General features: G+C 37.3%; 1 protein-coding gene across 2 annotated transcripts; it reads right to left on the minus strand.

Annotated features, from left to right (window-relative positions):
• LOC109228702 (G-type lectin S-receptor-like serine/threonine-protein kinase SD2-5) lies at positions 9,287-12,036 on the minus strand. 2 transcript variants are annotated; one of them, XR_002068422.1, is made up of 3 exons: positions 11,456-12,036; positions 9,742-10,976; positions 9,287-9,634 (listed from the first exon to the last, which is right to left on the minus strand). XR_002068422.1 is itself a non-coding variant. In XM_019393869.1 (2 exons), exons 1-2 carry the CDS (start codon positions 11,840-11,842, stop codon positions 9,954-9,956), a joined length of 1,410 nt encoding a protein of 469 aa, XP_019249414.1. In that variant the 5' UTR covers positions 11,843-12,036; the 3' UTR covers positions 9,287-9,953. The 2 variants fall into 2 exon arrangements, 1 of the variants encoding a protein (XP_019249414.1); XM_019393869.1 differs by having other exon boundaries at positions 9,287-10,976.

The raw sequence follows: 24,110 nt of genomic DNA on the forward strand, positions 1-24,110 counted from the left end.
GTTTTCAAGTTGAAATCATAAGTTTTGATGATAGATTCTTGTTATTTCATGTTATTTTGATAATTTGAGGTAGAGAGTGAGTTTATATTATGTTATTACACTTGTGCGCATGTTTGGATTGGAGCCTGGGTGGGGTGTGGCTCGGTTGTTTCAGATCGATTTCGGACCATTTTTAGCCTTATTGACTTACTGGTTTTTTCTGCTGGTGTTCAGTGCTTTGCGATCACGAAGAACACCTGACGCCGAGTTAAATAAAAGTTGAAAGTCGGGATTTCATTATTTTTCATCATTTTTGGAACCTAGAGCTCGGACTAGAGAGAGGTTTGCAGATATTTTCATCTCAACTTCATTGGTTAGTACTTTTCTACTAGTTTTGATGTATTTCCATAATCATCCATTGATTTTTAACCTTAAATTTAGTGATTTCAAAGTAGAAATTGGGAGTTTTTGGTTGAATTTAGGAAAATGGTAAAATTGTGATATAGACCTCGAATTGGGAACGAAACAAATCACATAATCGTCTTTGGCGGTGAATGGGTAATCAAAATTTGGTCTAAATCTCGGATTTTGACCATGCGGGCCTAGAGTTGACTTTTGTTGACTTTTTTAGTTTAGTTAAAGATTTAATCTTTTTCACTCATGGGTAGTTTCTAAAGCTTGTTTTGAATTGTTTGAACTATATTTGGCTAGATTCGATTGGTTTGAAGGCTTATTCTAAAGGAAAAGTCGTGGTTGATTATTGACTTGATTCCGTAAAGAGGTAAATGTCGTGTTTAACGTTGACTTGAGAGAATTAGGACTTGATTGGTCTATTTTCTACTTGATTTATGTGTGGGGATGGCGCATATGCAAGGTGACGAATGTATATACGTTGTAATGTGTAACGACCCGACCGGTCATTTTGAGCTAAAGCGTGTCGTTCGGCAGTTTGAGGCCATGAGTAGCTTCAGTACAGGTATTATGACTTGCACGCATGGTGAGAATTGCATTCCAGGAAGTTCGGGGTTGATTTGGAAAGAGAATTCTCATTTCGAAATTTTAAATTGGAAGAATTTGCTAAGATTGAACTTTTGAGTAAACGACCTTGGAATAATGGGTTAAATACTTCAGCAGGTTCGTATGATGATTTCGGACTTGGGCGTATGCCCGGATCGAGTTTTGGATGACCCGGGAGCGTTTCGGCGCCTATTGTGGAAGTTAGCATTTTGGAAGAATTTCATAAATTTGGGTTGCAGTGCATTTCAATGCTATCGATGTCCGTTTGGGATTCGGAGTTTGGGAATAGCTCCGTATGGTAATTCTGGTATTGGGAGCGCGACCGGAAGTGGATTTGGAGGTCCGTAGGTCATTTTCTGGAAGTTGGAGTAGGTCCGTAATGTCGAATATGACCTATGTGCAAAATTTGAGGTCAATCGGACGTAATTTGAGAGGTTTCGGCATCGAATGTAGGAGTTTGAAGTTCTAAAGTTCATAAAGCTCGAATTGGGGTGTGATTCCTGATTTTGACGATGTTTGATGTGATTTGAGGCTCGAGCAGGTCCGCATTATGTTTTGGGACTGGTTGGTATGATTGGACGGGGTCCCGGGGGCTTCGGGTGGATTCCGGGTGGTTAACAGATTGAAAATAGAATTTGAGGAAGGGCTAAAGCAGCTGGGCTTCTGGTGTAATGCACCTGCGTGAAGAGCACCGTATGTGCGGGCCTGCATGAGCGGGAAATGACTCGCAGAAGCAGATTTTTGCTGGGGAAAGAGTGGACCGCAGATGCGGTCAAAGTCCGCAGAAGCGGGACCGCACCTGCGTTCGTGGAGCCGCAAATGCGGAGTTAAGGGGCCTGGTGAATGACCGCAGAAGCGTTAGTTGGGGCCGCACCTGCGGAACCGCAAAAGCGGTCAAGTGACCGCAGGTGCGAAAATCAGGCTGGGCAGTGTGTTCTTTTAAAAATGAGGGTTTGGCTCATTTCAACCCCATTTACTCCATGGGAGCCAGTTTGGAGCAACTTGGGAGTGCCATTTTTACCACCAAGCATGAGGTAAGTAGTTTATACTAGTTTTGAGTTAAATACATCGATTATGTATAGGTTTTAACATGGAATTAGTAGAAAATTTGGGGTTTGAAGAAAAACCTAGAAAATTGGTATTCTTGGATTTTGACCACGATTTTGGACATGAAATTGAGAGTAAATTATCTATTTGAGTTCGTGAGGTTATGGGTAAAATTTATCTTCGAAAAATTTCGTAATCCGGGAACGTGGGCTTGAGGGTGATTTTTATCGACTTTTCGATCGGGGGTTAGAAATTGCTATAATTAGATTATAATGAGTAATTGAGCGTATATTATGGGTTTGCATAATTATTGGGTAGTTTTGGAGCGTCGAGCATCGGTTTGAGTCGTCGGAAGGGCTTGGAAGCCGGTTATGGAACTTCAGAGCGAGATGAGTCTCCTTTCTAACCTTTTAAGAGGGAATTAACCCCATAGCTGAAATAATTAAATATGTGCTCCTATTTTTGGGAGCTACGTATGCACGAGGTGACGAGAGTCCGTGCGTAGCTACTATTATGCCTATGTCTGGGTAGTCTTAGGCTAAATCATGCCTTGTTGATTTATGTTATTGTTTGCTTTTAGAAGAAATAAGATTGAGGGTGCGTAATAATTGTGTTGAATAGTATTTTTAATTGAGGAATTTAAAAATTTAAGTCTTTCCATTAAACTGAGTATTTTCAAAAAGAATTGAGGGACCTTATATTAACTTAAGAAAATCTACGTGTAACCGCATCGCATGTATGATTCGCGAGCGGAAAAATTTCTTAAATTTATATTTGACCGCGTCGTACGTATGATTCGCGAGCGGGGTACTTCCTTCTACTACTCTCATGGGAGCGGGCCGATCGCCTCGGCAGGTTAATAGATGCATCTATGGTTCGCGCCATTCGACCCTCTGGTAGTGCACATTTTACTTTTATGTTGGATCGGGTCGTACGCCTCGGCGCATATATATATATATTATATTCTCATGGAATCGTGCGTGACATTTGGCTAGAAGCCAGTGAATCTGAGGGATTTTTCCCTGATTTGAATTACGACAACTTCCTTAATGAAATCTACCATATCTATATATATGCTCCAGTTACGGAAGGAACTTGCTAGTTGATAGCTTGAGAAAAATCATAACGAGGGGAATTGTATCACGTGTTTATACTTGTGTATTTCATATATTTACTCTGTATCATGTTTATTCACCCCTTTATTGTACCCGATATTATTGGACCACTAGTAAGTGTCGGAGTTGACCCCTCGTCACTACTTCTTCGAGGTTAGACTGGATACTTACTGGGTACGCATTGTTTTCGTACTCATACTACACTTGCTGTGCATTTTTGTTTCACACGCACATGTATCTCTACTGGCCTAGTGGGCGTAGCAGCATGGTTAATACGGAGACTTAGGTGAGCTGCATCTCTCGAGACGACCCGCAGCCAGCGGAGTCACTTTCAGAGTAGTGTATTTACTTTCTGTCCAAATTTGTGTTCCGGACAGTTATTGTATTTCATTTGATTCTCCTAGTGATTGCTCATGCACTTGTGACACCGGGTTCTGGGTTGATAATGGGATATTTGGTATTGAAAGTTGTAAACACTTTTATTTATTCAGTGAAGATTACTTTTACTAGTTAAATTATAGGAAATTTATGGTTCCTAAAATATTAAAATGAGAGTTTAATTAATTATTTAATGTTGTCTTGCCTGACCTAGGTGTCCGGCTCCATCACGGCCTTTAATGGATTTTGGGTCGTGACAACATGGTATCAGAGCACTAGGATCCCTTAGGTCTCACGAGTCATGAGCAAGTTTAGTAGAGTCTTGCGGATCGGTACGGAGATGTCTGTACTTATCTTCGAGAGGCTACAGGGCTGTTAGGAGCATTTCCCTTCTTGAGTCCTCATCGTGCGGTTTGATTCCTTTGAAGCTTATGCCTTCATTTCCTTTCCATTCAATCTTATGCAACGCGAAGCGCTGGTTATGAATCGGGAAGTGAGTAATTGTAATGGTACTACAGATGTGGTGCGGGATGTTTCTCCCTGCGTAGTTGTTTGGGCTATTATCGTCGCCTTGCGGAAGGATATTCTGTCTTTTGAGCTCAGTAGCTGTACTTCTGAGAGCTTTGAGGCTATGCACAAGTTGCTATGATGCTTATGAACGGTTATCGCGCAGTATTGATGTGATGGTAGGATGCTTGCCTATGTGTCAGGGCAGTGAATGACTTGAAAGGAGGTATACTCGATGCATGATTCAGAGATTCAGTGTTTTATTTCTGGCGGAGGAAAGACAATCGGACTATGTATGTTCAGGTTTGGGTTGACGGAGTAACGATCTATTGGTTCAAGTGCCACAGAGATAGATTTTGATTTAAGGCAACAGTTGGGCAGCGAAGGATGGGGATGAACATGTGGGAAGTGTCTTGTGCTGATTAAACTTCTAGGAGGCCAAGTGCGGGAAACAGGAGTCGAGTAGTTGTTTAAAGGAGTGAGTTTGATCAAAGCGGCAGAGTGGCAGAATAGCGTATGGGTTATGTGGAAGGATGACTACACACCCGATAAAAAGTCTAGAGTGATTTGGGATTCAGGGTGGACAGTGACTGGATCTATGGACTTAATTTGAAATATCGGCCATTATATGGCGGGAGATTTGATAAAACAAAAAGTATTTGCTTGATAAGAAGAAGGATACAACATGACTTGGGATTGGAAGGTATTGTCGCACATTTAGTTGATGTCCATGAGGAGTGAATGGGCTTGTACAGCTATCGAACGAGCACGGGCTCAGGATGGGTTATTGGTATCTTAGTGATTGTACACCGTGGAGCGACGTTGGAAGACGTCGGCGTGTAACTTCCACAGGTGGTTTATCTCCTGTGAGCAGGTCAGCGGTCGCGTGGTTGGCGAAGCTTCTAAGGATTTTACCGGCTATACGGTAAGAGGCCGGATAGGTGAATGTGGTTAGTGATTTAGAGTGTTCATGAAGGGTCAAAGAGAAGGATTTAGAGGAATTAGGCGAGTTGGTGGTGCAAGATCATGTCGATGATGAAGAAAGAATCTTGATGGGTTCCAGAGTTGTGTAATGGTAGCTTCAAGCTAAGTGGGAGAGTCCCAGCCCCTGCGATTGGATTGTATGGTTATCTATTTGTTAGATTTCTGGTGATCGGCATATTGGTGGATTGTTACGACTAAGTAAAGAGAACATCAGTGGTGATTCGAGTAAAGGATTTGAAGAATGTGTGCTATAATTGGAATTGTCAATTTATGTTCAGGCTTTGAGAAGACTCAGGGTTTATGCTTCACGTAGAGGTGATTTACAAGAAAGGTGATTCAGCCGGGTGTTTCTTTGAGAGAGTGTTCATGTGCCAGCGGAGCCTTGGAGTTGATTATATTCGGGACCAAGCTAGAGTGGGTGACTCTCAGCAACGGTCCTAGTGAATTCAAAGGTTAAAATGCGGTGCCTAAGGATTCAAGCCCGCAGTATGGTTTAGAATCGAGCTTTTGCAGCAGATTATGATAAGAGGCTCGGAATGTTCTATGATGTTTTCGACTTGCAGTGTAGCATTGGGAGGAAAAAGAGAAAAAGACTTCGGATTCGTAGAGGAATTATCAAAATGGGTGTACCAGTTGAGGATGTGAATATGCGCACAAGGAAGGTATGAGATGGTTCGTGGGATTTGAGACAACATGGTCTCGTGATACAAGGCCACTCAGGATGGGTGCGGATTGAATTCGTTATGTGTTGACTGGAATATTATTATTTCTAAGGCAAGTTAAGGATAAGTTAGAAGAAGTCGGATCGGTTAGCCATGGTTGAATTGGCATGATGGTGGCAGCGATCAGTTCCTCCAGCGTGATTAGATTATGCATGTGATTCGTGACGGTACGTGCAAGGCTCGATGGCTACTGTAATTGATTTAATTTGGAAGTATTCAAGTATTATGGCCTGTTATGTGTAGGCGGATCCCAGAAGAGTTATGGTGGTTTAGACCACTACTTGAGGATTTGCATGTTCTACGGTGATGAGAATTCACTCGTGTGTTGCTATGGTTCTCTTGGAATGAGTTAAGTAAAAAGTTTATATATGATGAAGTGTTTACCCTATTAGTCGTTCAGGAGTTATGATGAAATTTTGGTACTATCGCATATTGGCATGTTAGGCGCAGTGAGCGCTATGAAGTTTGAAAGTGAGGATCAAGGTTGCGGTTCGGTGTTGACAAAGATGTCCCGAGCACGGATGAGCAGGAAGGGGTTTTGGATGTTTGGAGTAAGTTGGTATTGTCTTCAGCGTCACTTGAGATCGGTATTTTATGTCGGAGGCTTTGCATCCTGGTTATGGATTATTAATTTGCTTTGCAGCTAGTGTAACCGGTGGTGTGGATGTACAGACTTGTTACCTAGTGCGGAAGATCGTGGGAGCGTACCCCATGGGGAGATTGTATAAGTGTGATATGTAGTCACCTGATTGATTGAAGATTTAAACCAAGTGTGAAGATTGTGGTAGTATCATTAATTTGAGAATTTATGCATGGAGGGCACTCGGTTTATTGGATTGTGGACTGTGGAGGTTTGCTCCAGATATGAGGATTGTTCTTGTGGCACCTGGTTCTGGGGTGATTATGTGATATTTAGTATTGAAAGTTGTAAACACTTTTATTTATTCAGTGAAGATAACTTTTACTAGTTAAATTAAAGAAAATTTATGGTTCGTAAAATATTAAATGAGAGTTTAATTAATTATTTGATGTTGGCTTGTTTGACCGAGGTGTCAGGCGCCATCACGACCTTTAATGGATTTTGGGTCGTGACATAATGGGTTAAGCATACCGGGTTGGGATATTTAGTTGTTGTCTTCTATTATTTCATGACTTCATCTATTCCATGCTACTATGTTAATAATGATTTAGTGGTTACTTGCCCTTACTTATTAAATTCATGCATTTGTTCATTACATGCCTTAATTTCCTCTATGTTTCCATGTACCCGTGCCTTTATTATTTAATTGCCTCTACTTGCCTTATGTTTTAGTATGACGTTAGATAGCCATTTTTATCGGCTTTATGTTTTATTTGTTTAATTCCCTTATTACACTTCATTGTGAAATATGCCATAGTTGGATGTAGTTTGTACATACATATTATTATTGACTGGGATCGGGTTGCATGCCGCAACGGATAGTATTATTATTTAGGATCGGTTTGCATGTCACAATGGATATTGGTATTGTTATTTGGGATCGGGTAGCACGCCGCAACAGATATTAGTATTATTATATAGGATCGAGTTACACGCCGCAACAGATATTGGTATTATTGTTTGGGATCAGGTTGCATGCCACAATGATATATATATATATATATATATATATATATATATATATATATATATTTGGGGATCGGGTTGCGTGCCGCAACGGAAAAGATATGTTAAGACTGTGTTTAGCTGTTGTTTCTATATCCGGATTGTTATTGAGAAATTGAGCTTAGATGTTATACGGGGGCCCTCTGTTGTGTATTTATTGTTCTGGTTTATATGTCAAATGTTGTTTCCTCTATTTCTGTTGTTTTTACTATACTTGTATAGGTTTATAGTGGGTGCCTTGTTATAGCCTCGTCGCTACTTCGTCGAGGTTAGACTCGGCACTTACAGAGGACATGGGATCGATTGTACTTGTACTATACTTCTACACTTCTTGTGCAGATTCTGGTGTTGGTCCCAAAAGCGGTTAGTGGAGGCTCGCGCGGACTATCTTTTCACGAAGACTTGAGGTAGAGCTGCATGGCGTTTGCAGACGCTGGAGTTCCCTTCTTATTTCTTTGTATTATTTATCTAATTTAGACAGTTGTATTTTCATTTCAAACCTTGATTGTAGTAGTTTATTTTAGTAGCTCACGTACTTGTGACACCTGATTCCGGGATTAGACTAGACATCGTATTCGGAGTTTATTCTTTATACATTGATGTTTTCAGCTTTACCTTCTTATGAATTTGTTTTATTTAAAAGTGTTTCAAATGAATAGTTATGTACTAATGTTGGCTTTTAGCTGCCATCACGGCCCTGAGGTTGGAATTTTGGATCGTGACTGAAGCGAAGCTCAATCCCATTAGAACACCAGCAACCTTATCACTCTCCCCCATCTCTCTGAATCTCTGTGTGTAAGATACTGCGAAGGAAAAACTCGAATTAATAAAAGAGTGTGTTATTCTATTTGGCTGATATCCTAAATATTGTCTTGGTGATTTACTCCACTTTTCATCTTAACTTTCATACTATTCTCACAGTTCATACTAGCTTGCATAGGGTTTTGGATCATTTTTGATTCACTTGCCTTTAACCCCTTTCTCTTTATCAACACTATTGTTAAAACATACAAGCAATTATTCTAGTAAATAGACATGGCTTACACTTTTGCTGAAACCATTATTGTTCTATTACTCTGTTCAACTTCTTCTTATTGGAGAAATAAGAGAGAGACAATAGAGAAGATCAGAAAAAAATAAAAAAGGAGAGAGACAAAGGGGAAGGAGTGTTTGTTTATTGGAAAAATAGTAAAAAATGAAAAAATTGTGCAAGTATACACCACCAAAACAAAATATGGTAATAGCTTTTTAGGAGGGTTTTAATAATACTTCAAACAAGAATAAGGGGTACTTGAAGTCTTGAACGCCCGTAAAGTTCCAGTATGCAACCGAATTTTTCGGATAAATTCAGGGCACAATTTATGTATTTTGCCTTTTATAAATAGTGTAATTATGAATCTTTCCCATTTAAATAGGAGTGAACGATGCAAATACTCTGGAAAAGGTTCATTCGGGGACATCCAATAAAACTAGAAAGAGAAAAATGGAGAGAAAACAGAAAGTGATGAAGTGAAGAATTGCAATTCGTAGATGTAGATTTTTTAAAGAGCAAATCAATAAAATGGGAAAAGACCTGGTATGCTATTTCCTAAGCACCAAAAACGACAAGTGTTTTGTTTGTTCAAGCCAAATAGTCATTGAAAATGGAGCTTGATGCACAAAATATCTCGCGTTCCGCAAATGGCATGAGCAAACAAAAACTAGATGAAGCAAGACGCCAGTTCTGATCTAACTATCTGAAATTCTTGTCTAGATTAGAACTTAAGGCAAAAATAAAAAAGGAACTGAAAGATTTAGTTTCCAAATTGAGTGAAAAAAACTACTTATATATTTTGTACTAGGTACAATTTGGCTGATGACGATCCGTATATTTGTAAGTCAAGCTTGCACAATTTTTCAAGTAAAAATATCAGAATTTCATTTAGTTCTTGTAGCCATTTCCCGTCCAACATTCAAGCAACATCATTTTCATCTGCTCAGCTAAGTTGCTCAAACATGGTGTGCGAGTGCGGATCTAGAGGTCGGAATCTTTGAGATGTAAATTATAAGATTCAGGGATACGGATCCTAGTAGGGATACAAGTGTGGGGATCCGGCTAAATATAATTCAAAGAAGAGAAAAATTTAAAATACCTCTAGATCCGGTCATGGTCAAGTACCCAAAACTGTTCGACCAGATCCGGTATGGATCCCATACCACACACATACTAGTGTCGTGTCAATACGAGTGCGGCACCTTAACTGCCATGTCAGAGCAACTTAGCTGTTCAGTATTGCAGATGACTGAGATATACATTTTAAACAATGCACTAGGCATAATAACATTTAATTCTGAAAAGATTGCATACCTGACTCTGCTATTTGTTGTAACTTCAGCTCAATCTTTGACATTTGGTCATAGGTTATTTTCATCAATTCACTTCTATCTGCATGTAAGTATGCAAGTTTCTATTCTTTGGATATGGACTTGAAATTGTCACAATTAACTTCTCTGTTACAATTTGTATCACCATGAACAAAAATGTGATCTTGAAAAAAAGAATTTCTCAACTATACAAGTTCAATTGTTGGGACCAGTATCTACACATGATTTTCTTCTCTTTCGAATAACATAGTATCCAATCCCTCCCAAAACAAGTAACACAACAACTCCATCAACCACTCCTACCACAATTGCAATCCATTTTTTCCAATGAGAATGTTCACCATGATCTTGATCAGTTCCTTTTGGTACCTTAACCATATAACTCAATCTACCATCCCTTTCAATTTGTTTAACTCCTCTCACTAGTCCATACAAATAGCATTCTCCCGATTTTGTCGGATCGTCCTCAGAATCATCAACTGAAAAATGTAATGCTGCAACACATGTACAATTATCCATGCAAAAATTTGCACATACTTCTTTGCTAACATTGACTTTATAAGGATTGCTTCTTAATACACTCGTAACGCCTTGTAACTCTAGCATTTGGGATTCATTTCTGCCGCATAATCCCTCAGTTACATTCTCAGCACAATCAGAAAGCAAACCATCTCCTCTTTTTATTAGCCTTATGCAAGAACACTCTTCTGAAAATGTACAAATACCATAAGGTCTACATGCCAAAGGAAGATCACAAGTTGTATTTAGTGCTTGATATGAAGCTTCAAACTTTCCTTTGTCAGCTGAGTAATAGTAAAATCCCAAGTTCCCTGTGTTATTCCCCAATGCTAAAAATCTTACAGGCTCTGGCTTGTCCGATTTTATCCGTCCAATTCTATGGTTTTCGTTGTTGAATATCTCCAACGCATTTGAAGTTAATTCGACGAATGTAATATTTAGGTCATTCATTTCCAAAGGTGTATATTCCCAGTACGAGTACTTCGATTTTCCAGAGTACAAGTACAATGCAATCTTGTCATACTGAATTTCAAATGAATATGACAAACTAGAGTTGCTAGGGAAAGAAGTTAACCGAGTTCTTGAGCTAAGTCTCTGGCCCCAAAGCATAATATTAGTTGGGAAGTTGAAACTTTGCCATTTTATCAAGTTCAATGCATCAACTAAAACCAAATTACCTGACCCAAGTAAATGTAGCCTCTGCAGCAGAATCAAATATCAGACAACCAAATATTAGCATACTTCCTCGGTTTCAATTTATATGCCGGTGTTTGACTAGGCACGGAGTTGAAAAAACTAAAAAAGAAAGATTTTTTAGCACATACGAAAAGTACCTATAGAACTTTTTATGACTATAAGAGTATGTCACTAAGAGTAAGACCGAAAGCTTTAAGTTAAAGAGTTTCTAAATATAGAAATATTTCATTTTTTCTGAAACAAATTAAAGAAGGAGTGTTGTATAAAATGGAACAGAGGAAGTAATAACTTAGTGGTTTAAAACTCTACACCTTAGTTTTTCTGCCTCAAACTTGTAGAAGCAATGTTATTTTTTATAAGAAAAGGCAATTGTTTGTTGCATATACAATTTAGTCAAAATCCATACAGTACTTATATATTTTTGGACTAAAAACCAAAAAGAGGAAAACTTCAAATTCCTATAGAAGAGATTCATTAATTACCTTCACACCTTGTCCAGAAGTTCCAGCTTTCCATCCAATTTTATCATCTTGACCTTTCAATTGTAAGTCTCCATATTGAGTCAGCTGAAGTGCACATTTATCTATTGTATAAAACTGTGATAAATGACCAGAACTCCAAACCTTCACATCTCCCAAAAAAACATCAAGTGAACATGTGTATTTCTCATTAATGGCTTCAACACTGATTCCAGCTCTAAAATTTGGTGTCATTTGGTTGTCAGTTTCCATTAAAAAAGCCCTGCCTATGAAACCTTTGCTATATGTTGTTGGTATAGCAAGACTTACTTGATAACCAATGTGAACATTGGAAGTGCAATAGCCATAAGCTAACCAGGAAATTAAAAAAACAAGCACATAGAATTTCATGTGTGGAATGTCACTATATGTTTTTCACATCAGGTATTGTTGTTAGGTTTCTTTGTTTGTAAAGTATAAACAAGATGATAGGGGAAAAAAGTTTTGGCATGGTTATAATATCATAGAATTAGTAGTGTCCCCCCCACTCCTTAAGAAAGTGACTTAACTTTCAAGTGCAAATCCTTTTAATTACATGCATTTCTCCATTTCTTTCTTTTTCTTGTGAGCCAAATATTACTCTTCCTTCCACTTTATGATGGTATTTGACTTGACTCAGTTTAAGAAAGAAAGACTTTCAGCACATATCAAAAGTACCACTAGAGTTTGAAGTCTTAAACAAGTTATGGTATTTCTATAGTTAAAGAGGATATCGTTAAGGGTATACTGAGAAGTTTATAGTTAAAGAGTTTTCAGATACAATAATGTGTTATTCTTTTCGAAATCGACTAAAAAGAAAATAGCGTGACAAAAAATGGAATGGAGGGAGTGGCGGAGCCACATGCACTCAAGGGGTGTCAACAGACACCCCTTAGTCGGAAAATTACACTGTATAGTTAGGTTAATAATATGTATATATACTATGTATTGGCACCCCTTGACTTCTTGGTGAGTTTATTTCCTTATATTTTGACTCACTTAATGAAAATCCTAGCGCCGCCACTGGAGGGAGTACTTAAAAGGTACTCCTACTTACTAACACGCATAATTTTATGAAAGAAAGCTCTTTTGAAATCCTCCACTGTACAAAGAAAGACTTCTTAAAGTACATGTTGCTGTACTAAGACCAGGGTGGTTGTTAGAAAATTGTAGAAGGTAAATTAGCTGTCAAAAAGGTTAATCCTTATTTTATAGTAATTGATTAAGCAGTGAATGTTTGTACTAAAATGAGACACCATTCAGGATATCTGGGGCCTGGGCAGTTAGTAATGGATTGTGAAAGGGACCCATAATTCCCCCCTTGTTTTCTTGGATTACTTTTTGGTTTGTGCCTTTTGGCATGCCATCCTTTTGAGTGTTTTTTTTAATATTTTTTTTCAGTGACATCAGTTGATGCCACATGGGGTCAATTGTGAATTATATTTTCATGCGCACTATCTTTGCAGACGATTTTGTGGCGTGATACTGACATAAATCTCCGAAAATAGAGAAAAAAAGAGAGGAAATTTTCAAGAAAAGGAATTAGAAATTCTACTTTGCAACATGGAATCGCACTAAACGTATATAAATTAAAAGAGTGGATCAAACTGTCACTTTCGAAACCAATCTCACCAAAATTTCTCACGTCTTCTAATTTTCCCTACGGGCCACTCATCTCAAGAAAAGTTCAAAAAGAAAAAACTAATTCAGTAGAGTGAGGGGAAAACCTGTTTAATTTTATATATATGAAAATAAAAAACGATCAAGTCTTCCGGCTAAGGATAGAAGGACAAGTTAATTATTTACCAACTTTCATACCATATGATGTTTGCTTCGAAAACTTCTCGGTTATAAAAAAGAAGCGTGCTAATCTTGGTAATGTAGACAATTTACAGATAGGATGATGAAGTTGTGTCCTTTTTTTTGTCACTTGTTGAGCTGGCGAGAAGTTTTCATGTTAATTAAAGAAGTCATTAAGGAATTTCACTGGGTTTGGGTGAGGCTTTACGCTAGAACATTACCCTATGTGCCAGGCTATAATCAATTGAATGATCATAATAAGTTATGATGAGGCCATTGTGATGCTGGATAATTATTAAGAATGACAACTTCTTCTTAAGTTTACTGTTGGTTAGGTAGTAACCAGTTGAATGAGTTTATAAATAAATATTAATCCCTTCTCCTGCTTGACAATTTAAGAAAAATTAGTAGATAATATTGACCAAGAAGAATAACGAAATGAAACAATTCATCGAAAAATACTATGTCATGGCAAGCCACTGCCCTGAAAGCGATTTCGGCCCGATTAGGTACAAATCGTTAAGACCGGCCGCTCCCCAAGATTCTACAGTACTTCTAAACACGTGCACTCGTGGTTGGAAGTTTGAAAATTGCACAAAACAATTACCCAAAAAAAAAAGAGAGAAGATAAAGGTGTTTTCTGTGTTGGATAATTCACAAAGAAGACTGCCTTTTATAGGCAAAGCTATTTGGACAGTTACATATGAAGAAATTAATCTGTAGCTGTTACAGAAATTAAAGATGGAGATGTTACAAGAATTAACCACAGGCTGTTACATAAATTGAACACAGCTGTTACAAAAATTAAAGCATGGCAGTTACAAAGGACGTTACAAAATTCAATTCAAAGAGAATGAATTTGGACATATCCTGGTAAGCCAAGAAAATGAAGAAATAATTTCAGCAAAATTAGATTTGGAATAGGCTTCACGTATATCTCGCGCGCAGGGGGGGAAGGGGACAATCGACCCGTTTTGCCTTTAGGACCAATTTCTCATGTGCGCGAGACCACTCCCTTTTACTAGCTCTTTACATGTCCAACAAGGAGTAATTTAATATAAAGAGAAGAAAGAGACTTTGCACAATAGATGAGGGAAACTTTGTCTTTCAAAAAAGACAAAGAAGTAAAGAAGTAAAAGGGACTACAAGGAAATTTTTGACTTTGCAATACCAAATATAAATAATACCAGCAATTCCCCACTAATGCAAAGATAAAATTAAAATAAGAGCAATTCTTGGTAAAAGAAGAAACATGTACTTAAGTGTCAATATCTTTCGATTTGAATTAACACGTAGTGAAATGGGGTAACAACTAACATCCACAAAGTGAAGTACTCTTGAACTGAATGAACATTAGTTGAGACCCCACAACATATACTATATCCTTAATTTTATGCAAACTCCGCGATACTAACAAAGTGTTTTTATCGTCATGCACATACCTTGGATCTGATGAGTGCTCTAGAAAGACATCCCAAGTCTTTCATAAAAGACAACCGCACCTTTACACTAACCTAGGTAATTCCATCAAGTCTATCTACACATATACCTCTTAAGGCTATAGAATCATTAAGAGCAAAATAAGCTCAACCTTATAAAGCACTACCACACGCTAAAGGGATAGAAAATATAGTGCATATTGAGATCTCATATTGCTTCATTTGACCACAACGGGTATCCACCATACTTCCTCAATATATGCGCTTTAGCCCCATCCCCCTCGACATTTCATGAATAACTCTCCTTGCCAAAACCATTGGTTAAAGGATCCACCAAATTTGTTTTGGATCTTACATATTCCAAGAAAATAATACCATGTTTTAACAATAGTTTTACCGATATGTCTTCTTTTTCCATCGTACGCACTATTTTTGGCGATTCTAATTGCCACCGGTGAGTCACAATGTGGAGACACTGGTGAAGCTTCTCTTCCCCACAAAGGCACGTCTGCCAATAAGTTTCTCAACCACTCAACTTTTTGTCCTGCCAACTTAAGAGCCATGAATTCAGACTACATAATAGATTATTCTATACAAGTCTGTTTTGAAGACTTTCATGAGATATCACAGGCACCCAAAGTAAACGCATAGCCACTAGTGGAGCTAACTTCATCATTGTTAGTAACTCTGTTTGCATCACAAAATCCTTCTAAAACAACAGAAAATTTATTAAAATGCAAACACCAATCCATAGTACCTCTCAAATACCTTAGCAAACGATGAAGAGTATTCCAATGTTCACTACTGGTGTTGTGAGTATATCTACTCAATCTACTAACAGCAAAAGCAATATCAAGTCGTGTATAATTCATGAGAAACATTACACTACCAATTATCTTAGCATATTAAGTTTTAGAAATACTGGATTCCTTATTCTTTCTCAAGTGTATGCTAGGATCATAAGGAGTTCTCACAGGAGCTACATCAAAACAGTTAAACCTTTTCAACATTTTCTCAATAATGAGACTGAGACAACGAAAAACCATTAGAAGTTCTTTTGATTTTAATCCCTAAAATCACATCTGCTTCTCCAAGATTTTTCGTTTCAAATTTAGAAGACAAAAAAGTTTTAGTCTCATGAACAACGTTCACATTAGGGTTAAAGATTAACATTTCATCCACATACAGACATATAATCACACCATCTGATCCAATCGTCTTGGAATAAACATAAGTATCAGATGCATTAACACAAAACCATTACCCACCAATATAATATTAAATATTTCATACTATTGCTTAGGTGCTTGCTTTAGACCATCTAGAGACATTCTTAATTTGCTTTACCATCTAGAGACATTCCCTTGGATCACAAATCCCTCAGGTTGAGAGATATATATATCTCTTCCTCTAAATCACCATTTAGGAAAGGCGTTTTAACATTTGATGTAAAGCTAAACTATGAATAACAGCTAAAGCGACAGGAGTTGTAGTAGTCGCTATCTTAGTCAAGGGAGAATAAGTGTCAAAGTAATCAATGCCTTTTTTTTCCGTTAAAGCCCCTAATAACAAGTCTAGCCTTATATTTCTCAATTTTACCATCAGGTCTCAATTTCTTCTTAAATATCTACTTGCTACTCATGGGTTTACAACATTTAGGCAAATCACACCAGTCCCGAGTGTGATTAGAAACTATAGAGTCTAATTCACTTTTAACGGCCTCTTTCTAAAAACTAGCATCTATTGACCTCATTGCTTCATTATAAGTCTTAGAGTCTTATTCTATTAGATATATTAACACTAATTCATCACTCAAATATCAAGATCAATATTTTCAGTCAAGAAAGTAGTGATAAAGTTAGGAACAAAGCTATCTTTAATTCTACGTCTCTTACTCCTTCTAAGTTCATTTTCATGCTCATTAGCAGTAACATTAGAAGAAGGCACAACATGAGAATTAACAGACATAGATGTAGAAATATTATTAGGCACATCACTAGGCATATTATTATTTAACAAAAAACCATGCTCAAAAAATTCTGCATCTCTAGATTCACAAATAGAACTATCATTCAGAGACATAAATCTATACACAATATTATTTTGAGCATAACCAACAAAAATAGCATCAAAACTCTTGGGTCCAATAGTTACTTGTTTAAAATCAGGTAGACCAACCTTAGCCAAACACCCCCACACTTTCAGAATTTTCAAGTTAGGGACAAACCCTTTCCATAACTCATACAGGGTTTTATCTAAATTCTTATGAGGGACTTTATTAAGAACATAACATGTAGATAAAACAGCTTCCCCCCACATATTATCAGATAAACTCAAACTCAAAAGCATAGAATCATCATTTCCTTAAGGGTTCTATTTTTCCGTTCGGCTACACCATTTTGTTGGGGAGTATAGGGAGCACTAACCTCATGTATAATATCATTCTTCTCACAAAAGGCTTCTAGAATATTAGTACTATATTCACCACCACTGTCAGACCTAAATCTCTTGACTTTTCTGTCTAATTGATTTTCTACTTCTGCCTTTTATTTCAAAAACATGCTTTCAGCCTCATCTTTTGACTTAGGAAGATATACCTTAGTGTATCTAGAAAAGTCATCTACAAAGGTAATGTTTTGAAATCTGCTAAGTCTGAATGCACTAGTTCAAGCAATTTTGTCTTTCTACTAGTTACATTCTTAAAAGGCTTTTTGGTATATTTTACCTCTATACAAATAGGACACTTAGAAAAATTATCAACATTAACTGTAGGAATTAATTTTATTTTTTTAAGTCTTTTAATAGAAGCAATATTAAGACGGCATAGTCTACCATGCCATAAATCAGTGAACTCAGCAATATAAGCAGAATTGAAAGTACTAACATTATTAATCTCTTGAGCAATGTTCAATACAAATAAACCCCCACTAAGGTAACCCTTCCCAACAAAGTCTTCCTCACAGGAAATAACACATTTATCATCTTCAAAAACAAGTTTAAGACCTGTTGTTGAGAAGCGCACTAGAAACTAAGTATCTACGAAGGGAGGGTACATACAGAACATTGTTCAAGGCTAAGGTTTTTCCACAAGTTAACTTAAGGAGAATTTTTCCTTTACTCATAACTCCAGCTGTAGTGGAGTTACCCACGTAGACACACTTGCCATCAACAAATTCCTCAAAGTCGTGAAATAGCTCCTTGTTGGTGGAAAGGTGCCTTGAAGCACCTCTATCCAGTATCCAGTCAGTCTTGTTAGCTACCATGTTTACCTCAATGACCACAGCAACAACGACATCACCACCCTTAGTAAGATTAATTTGGACTGGAGATTTTCCTCCATTCTTTGAGCTCTGTCCTTGTGTCTGGTGGCACTGAAAATCCTTGTAACCAATTTTGCCGCAGTCATAGCAAGGTCCTTTCGACTTTTGAATATGGCACTCCGGCTTGTTGAAGTAATTTTGCTTCTTCACATGTCCTTTCTTCTGGCCTTTCTTCTGTTTTCCTTTAACCTGTCTTTCACAAATGTAATAGAAGATTTCACAAGGTTAGCTTTAGAAGAATTAAGAGAGAGAGATTTTATTTTATCCTTATGTCATCCAGCCTCCTCATCTTTGAGACGGTTTGCTTCCTCAGTCCTCATGTGACTGATAAGCTTTTGAAGAATTAAGTTTTTCTTCTTGTGTTTCAGTTGCTTCCTATAATCACTCCAAGAAGGTGGAGACTTTTCAAGCAGAACATTAGCCTGAAGAATCTCACACATCTCCATACCTCCGTTCGAAACATTAGCAGTCAAGTTCTCATACTCGTGAACCTACTCTATGATTAGCTTATCATTAACCATCTGAAACTTGATCTACTTTCCAACCACATACTTTTTTTCCTCACCATATTTTTTTTTCAAACTGTCCCATATGACTTTAGCAGATTTATAAGTTATGAAAGATCAAAGAGAGGATTAGTCATATGGTTAGGCAGATGCTCTCGAATAGTTTTATCATCCTTTTCAAATTTCTTCTTAGCAGCATCATCAGCAACAACAGTAGTAGCAATATTAGAACTATCAGGAACACCATCAGCATGTGGTTCGTCAAACAAACGAAATCAATTTCAAATTGTTCAAAGAAAATTAAAAGTTTTTGGAACCAACACTTATAATTGTTTCCATCTAAAGGCTCAAGTTTTAACAGATCAGGAAGTGTTTTGTTCAAACTGGTCGCCATTATTCAATATTATATGTATAAATCACTTTCAAATTGTAAGAAAAATTAGTAGATAATATTGACCAAGAAGAATAACGAAACAAGAACAACTTATCAAAAAATACTATGTCATGGCAAGCCACTGACCTGAAAGCGATTTCGGCCCAACTGGGTACAAATTGGTAAGATTGGCCCGCTCCCCAGGATTCTACAGCATTTCTAAACATGTGCATTTGTGGCTGGAAGTTTGGAATTTGCACAAAACAATTGCCCAGAAAGAAGAGATGATGAAGGTGTTTTCTATGTTGATAATTCACAAAGAAGACAACCTTTTATAGGCAAAGCTGTTTGGACAGTTACAGATGAAGAAATTAATTTGTAGCTGTTACACAAACTAAAGATGGAGCTGTTACAAAAATTAATCACGACCGTTACAAAAATTAAAGTATGGCAGTTAAAAAAAAAAATAGGACGTTACAAAATTCAATTCGAAGAGAATGAATTTGGACATATTCTGGTAAACTCAAAAAATAAAGAAATAATTTTAGCAAAACCAGATTTGGAATAGGCCTCACTTATTTCTCACGCTCAGGTGGCAAATCGACCCATTTTGTCTTCAGGACCAATTTCTCATGTGCGCGAGACCACTCCCTTTTTACTAGGTCTTTACAAGTCCAACAAGGAGTAATTCAATATAAAAAGAAGAAAGAAACTTTCCACAATAGATGAATGACACTTTATCTTTCACAAAGACAAAGAAGTAAAGGAACTATAAAGATATCTTTGACTTTGCATTATAAAATATAAATAATACCAACGATCAGTGAAAATGATTACGTATTTTTAAGCTTGGAGCGGGATGACTATGCTTGTGCCGGTAAAAAAATCTAACTCTTAAAGAATACCTAATATTTTCCAAGTATAAAGCATATAAATTGTTGATAAAATTGCAATTTGTTAACTCTAGCTTATAAATAATATTCTTTTGCTACTTAAGTTCAATTTTTGTAACTTAAAAACTTGAGCACGTTGCCCTGGATCTAAAGTTTGCAGCTAAAAAGGAATCTGTTTGTATGAAAGTATCACAAAGATGTTCACGAGATTGAAACGATCCAATTTCTGGCATAAACATGATATAAATTTTTTTGGAGCAGTTATTTTCATCGAAAAGAGGAACCGTCATTGGAGGAAGAATGGTGTGTGCCTATGGCGGTGCTACCATTCATGTAGCCGAGTTTAAAAGATTGCATTTTCTTCATGACAAGATCTAAGTTTTATTTTGCAAAGTTTTTCTGGTCTAGATGTCATTTCAAGAAGTATTTCGATTTTATGTTACTCGAGCATATAAATTTGCTAACATAAAATGGAAGTATATAAGGAGTGGAAAACCTACAAACCATAGAAAGAAAAGAAGAAGGAAGTGATAGAGCAAGATAATTTTGTCTCTAAGCTGTTGCTTTATGGCCGGTATACTAGAGTGGTTAAGCTGACAAAAGATGAATTATACAAAAAACTACTATCAGTGAGATTTGAATTCCAGGATTTTTATTAGATCTCTAGCATAAATATGATAGAGTTCATATAAAGGGAGTTTCGAACCCCAAACTACAACGCTGAAGTTTCACAATTCAAAATTTCAGTATGCGGGAGAGTTTTCATGTTTATTTAAGGGTTATTTTGTTCATATTTTATTTTCACATTAAAAATTAATTATTATTTAAGCCCTTTACTAATGCTGGCTATTTCTCAATTACATGACCAAAAAGTGGGCAACCATACAATTATTCAAGCCCAGACTTTCAAACGGGGGTTGACATATATACAACTTTCAAATGGCGGTTTACAATATACCCTATTTTAGTACTACCTTTTAAACTTTGTACGCTCTTTTTTTAAAATATTGAGCTTGTACCCACTAGAGCTAAGTCACTTTTTAGACGAAAATATCCCTCCCTAACCATATATGTAATGATTCAACTGGTTATTTTGTGTATTTAAGACCCGTTTCCCTTTTTGAAGCTTCCCATGTGTGTACTTGTGGTTTTATAACTTGCGGGGATGTTTAGTTTAGATTCGGGGAAGTTTCGAAATGATTTGGATCCTTTGGCTCTTTGTTTAAAAGCTTAAGTTGGAAATACTGATCGAGATTTAACTTTGGTAAAAACGACCCCGAAATGGTATTTTTATGGTTCCAATAGGTACGTATGGTTATTTTAGACCCGGAATTTAATTCGGAGGTTCCTATGCTGGTTTGGCTTGTTTTGCCGAAAGCTGGCAATTTGAAGGTTCAGAAATATCCAAAGTTTGACCGTAGGTTGACTTTTATGGCTTCGAGTTCGGATTTTGGTTTCGGGACTTGGAATAGATCCGTGTTGTTATTTGAAACTTTTTTGCATAATTTGGTGTCATTCCGAGTTGGTCTGATAGGAATCAGACGCTTTGGTTGTGATTCTAGCGATTCTTGAATTCATTGTGAAATTTCATGTGTTTTGATATCCGATTCATTTTTCTGGATGTTAGTTTGATATTTTGATCATGCGAGCGAGTTCGTATGATATTTTTATACTTGTGTGGATGTTTGGTGTGGACCCCCGAGAGCTCGGGTGAATTTCAGACGCGTTTCAGATTGATTTGGCCATGTTCATAGTTGATGGTGCTGGGCAGGTGTTGCAGGTCTCGCAAATATAAGTGTAACAACTCGACATGTCATTTTTCTTTCTAGATCCATGTTCCCCTATCCAAGACTTCTTGTATATGCTTTACTATTTGATGACTTGCAGGGATGATTAGATAGGTTTTGGAAGGGTTCAGGTTGAATTCGAAACATTTAATTCCATAATAGTGTCCTAAGGTGGTTAAGTTTGAGTTGACTCAACATTTTAAGTAAACGAACTCGAAACCAGGATTTGAAGGTTCAAATATTTCCGCATAATGATTTTGGACTTGGGCATATGTGCGAACTCAGTTTCAGGTGAACCGTGAGCGTTTCGACGCTTAATGTTGAAAGTTGGTACCTTGAAGCTTTTAGAGTTTCATAAGTTTGGTTTGAAGTAAACTTTTATGTTATCAATACCTATTTGGGATTCCGAGCATGGGAATTGGTTCATATGGTGATTTGTGACTTGTGCAAAAAATTTGGTGTCATTCTGAGTTGTCTAAGTATGATTCGTCGGGTTCGAGGCTAGTTGAAGATGTTTGAAGTTAAAAGGTTAGTTAATTTGCTTTTGAGGTGCGATTCTTAGGTCCGATATTGTTTTACGTGTTTTGTGACTTCGAGTAGGTTCATATTATATTTATTGACTTGTTGGTGCATTTGTATGGGGCCCCAGGTGGCTCGGGGGGTGTTTCGGACCACCCAGAGTTAAGTCCAAAATAGCAGATTTTCTGCTACTAATTTCCTTCTTCACGAACGCAGAAGGTGGGTTGCGTTAGCAATGAAGGATTTGGGCTGAGGGATCTTTGTTGCATTTGCATTAGAGGTGTCGCGATCGCTAAGAATTGGGTCCACTGGCCTTCGCGATCACGATCACTGGGTCGTGTTTGCATAGAGGGAGGCCAGCTAGGGGGAGACGCGGTCTTTGGCCTTCGCATTCGCGAAGGGCAGCTCGCGTTCACGAAGGCTTAGCCAAGTTAGACATCGCGATCGTGAGTGCCATGTTGCCTGCACGATGAAGCCTTTTGTACCTAGGGGTAGGTTTACCTTCCGATTGCTATTGTCTTTCCACAATCACGAAGATGGACCACTGGGCAGAACCTTATTTTTAATCGGGATTTAGGCCATTCTTTTTTTTTTGCACTTCTTTTTGCCGATTTTGGAGCTCTTGGAGGGGGAATTTTTCATGTAGAATTTTAAGGCAAGTGATTCCTACCCAATATGAGTTTAATACATAGATTATGGGTAGATTTTAAAATAAAAATTATTGAAGTTATGGGATTATGTTGAAAAACCTAGAGTTTGGTAATAATGGGATTAGACCATGAAATTGATTATGGTATTGAGTATAAATTGTATATATGAGTTTGTATGGTCATGGGTAACATTTGTTGAATCTGGACATGTGGGCCCTGGGGTGAACTTTAGGAACTTTCCGATTCGAATTGGGTAATTACTTTAATAGATGAATTATGAACTTTTCATCATATATTGATTAGTTCGTACTACTTTTGACTAGTTTCGGGTTGCTCCATGTTATTTTGAGGTTATTAGTGTGCTTGAAGATCCGAGCAGTGACCGTGGAAGCGAAGGAAGTCTCTTGCCTAATCTTGTAAGAGGGAACTATCCCCGTTGGTTCTTAATTTTTTATATGCTACTAGTTGTGGGTGCTACGTACGCACGAGGTAACAAGAGTCCGTACGTAGTTAAAAGCATGTTTATGTCCGGGTAGATTTAGGATTTTATCATGCAATATTTTTATTATTTGAACTAATTTTGTTAGTTTAATTACTTGAATTAAAATTAAAAATTTGATTTAAAATTATGTTAGGCCGAGCTCCAGTACTTTGAGTTTTGGCGGAATACTTGATTGTTGGTTAAAGGATTATGCTTTCTTTGAGTGACATCCTTGTGTTGTAGTTTTCTTAACCCGTAGTTCAAAGAGTTTCTCTATTCCTGTGGATCGGGCACACACACACACACACACGCATCTATTGAGATGAAACCTTGGATCGGGTCGTACGACTTTGGTAGTGTATGTACACGATTATTATAGATCGGGCCGTACGACCTCGGCATAACTCGTGCATAAAAATAGTTAGGAATCCGAATATACATGATATTTCCTTCATGACTTGAGGTTTGACATTTACGTGATGGTTCTTATTTATTGAGATGACATGTGATATTTGGGGATTTTAAATTGATATTTTGATAAAGGATCACGTTATTTATTGTCTCTTATTTCATTGTTACTATTGTATTTCATGCCTATTTACATTTCCTGCACTTTATTTATTAACCACTAGTAAGATTCGATGTCGACACCTCGTCACTACTTCTTTGAGGTTAGACTAGATACTTACTGGGTACACGTTGATTACATACTCATGCTACACTTCTGCACAAATCATGCAGGTTCTTAGGCAGGTACATCTGGTATCCGTTCGGGTGCGCATCCACATTATCCAGAGACTTAGTGGTGAACTGATCCCCCATGCTCCGATCTGCAGCACCTGGTGTCTCCTTTTTGTTGTATTTACTCTTTC

This window comes from Nicotiana attenuata, chromosome 7 (assembly GCF_001879085.1).
Source record: "Nicotiana attenuata strain UT chromosome 7, NIATTr2, whole genome shotgun sequence".
Lineage (NCBI taxonomy): Eukaryota > Viridiplantae > Streptophyta > Magnoliopsida > Solanales > Solanaceae > Nicotiana > Nicotiana attenuata.

What these genes read in the sequence shown, in the direction of transcription:
- LOC109228702 (XM_019393869.1), bottom strand. Translation starts at nt 11,842, where the DNA reads ATGAAATTCTATGTGCTTGTTTTTTTAATTTCCTGGTTAGCTTATGGC. An exon ending in CTTCTGGACAAGGTGTGAAG is followed by an intron (nt 10,977 to 11,455) that starts GTAATTAATGAA and finishes ATTCTGCTGCAG; the next exon opens with AGGCTACATTTACTTGGGTC.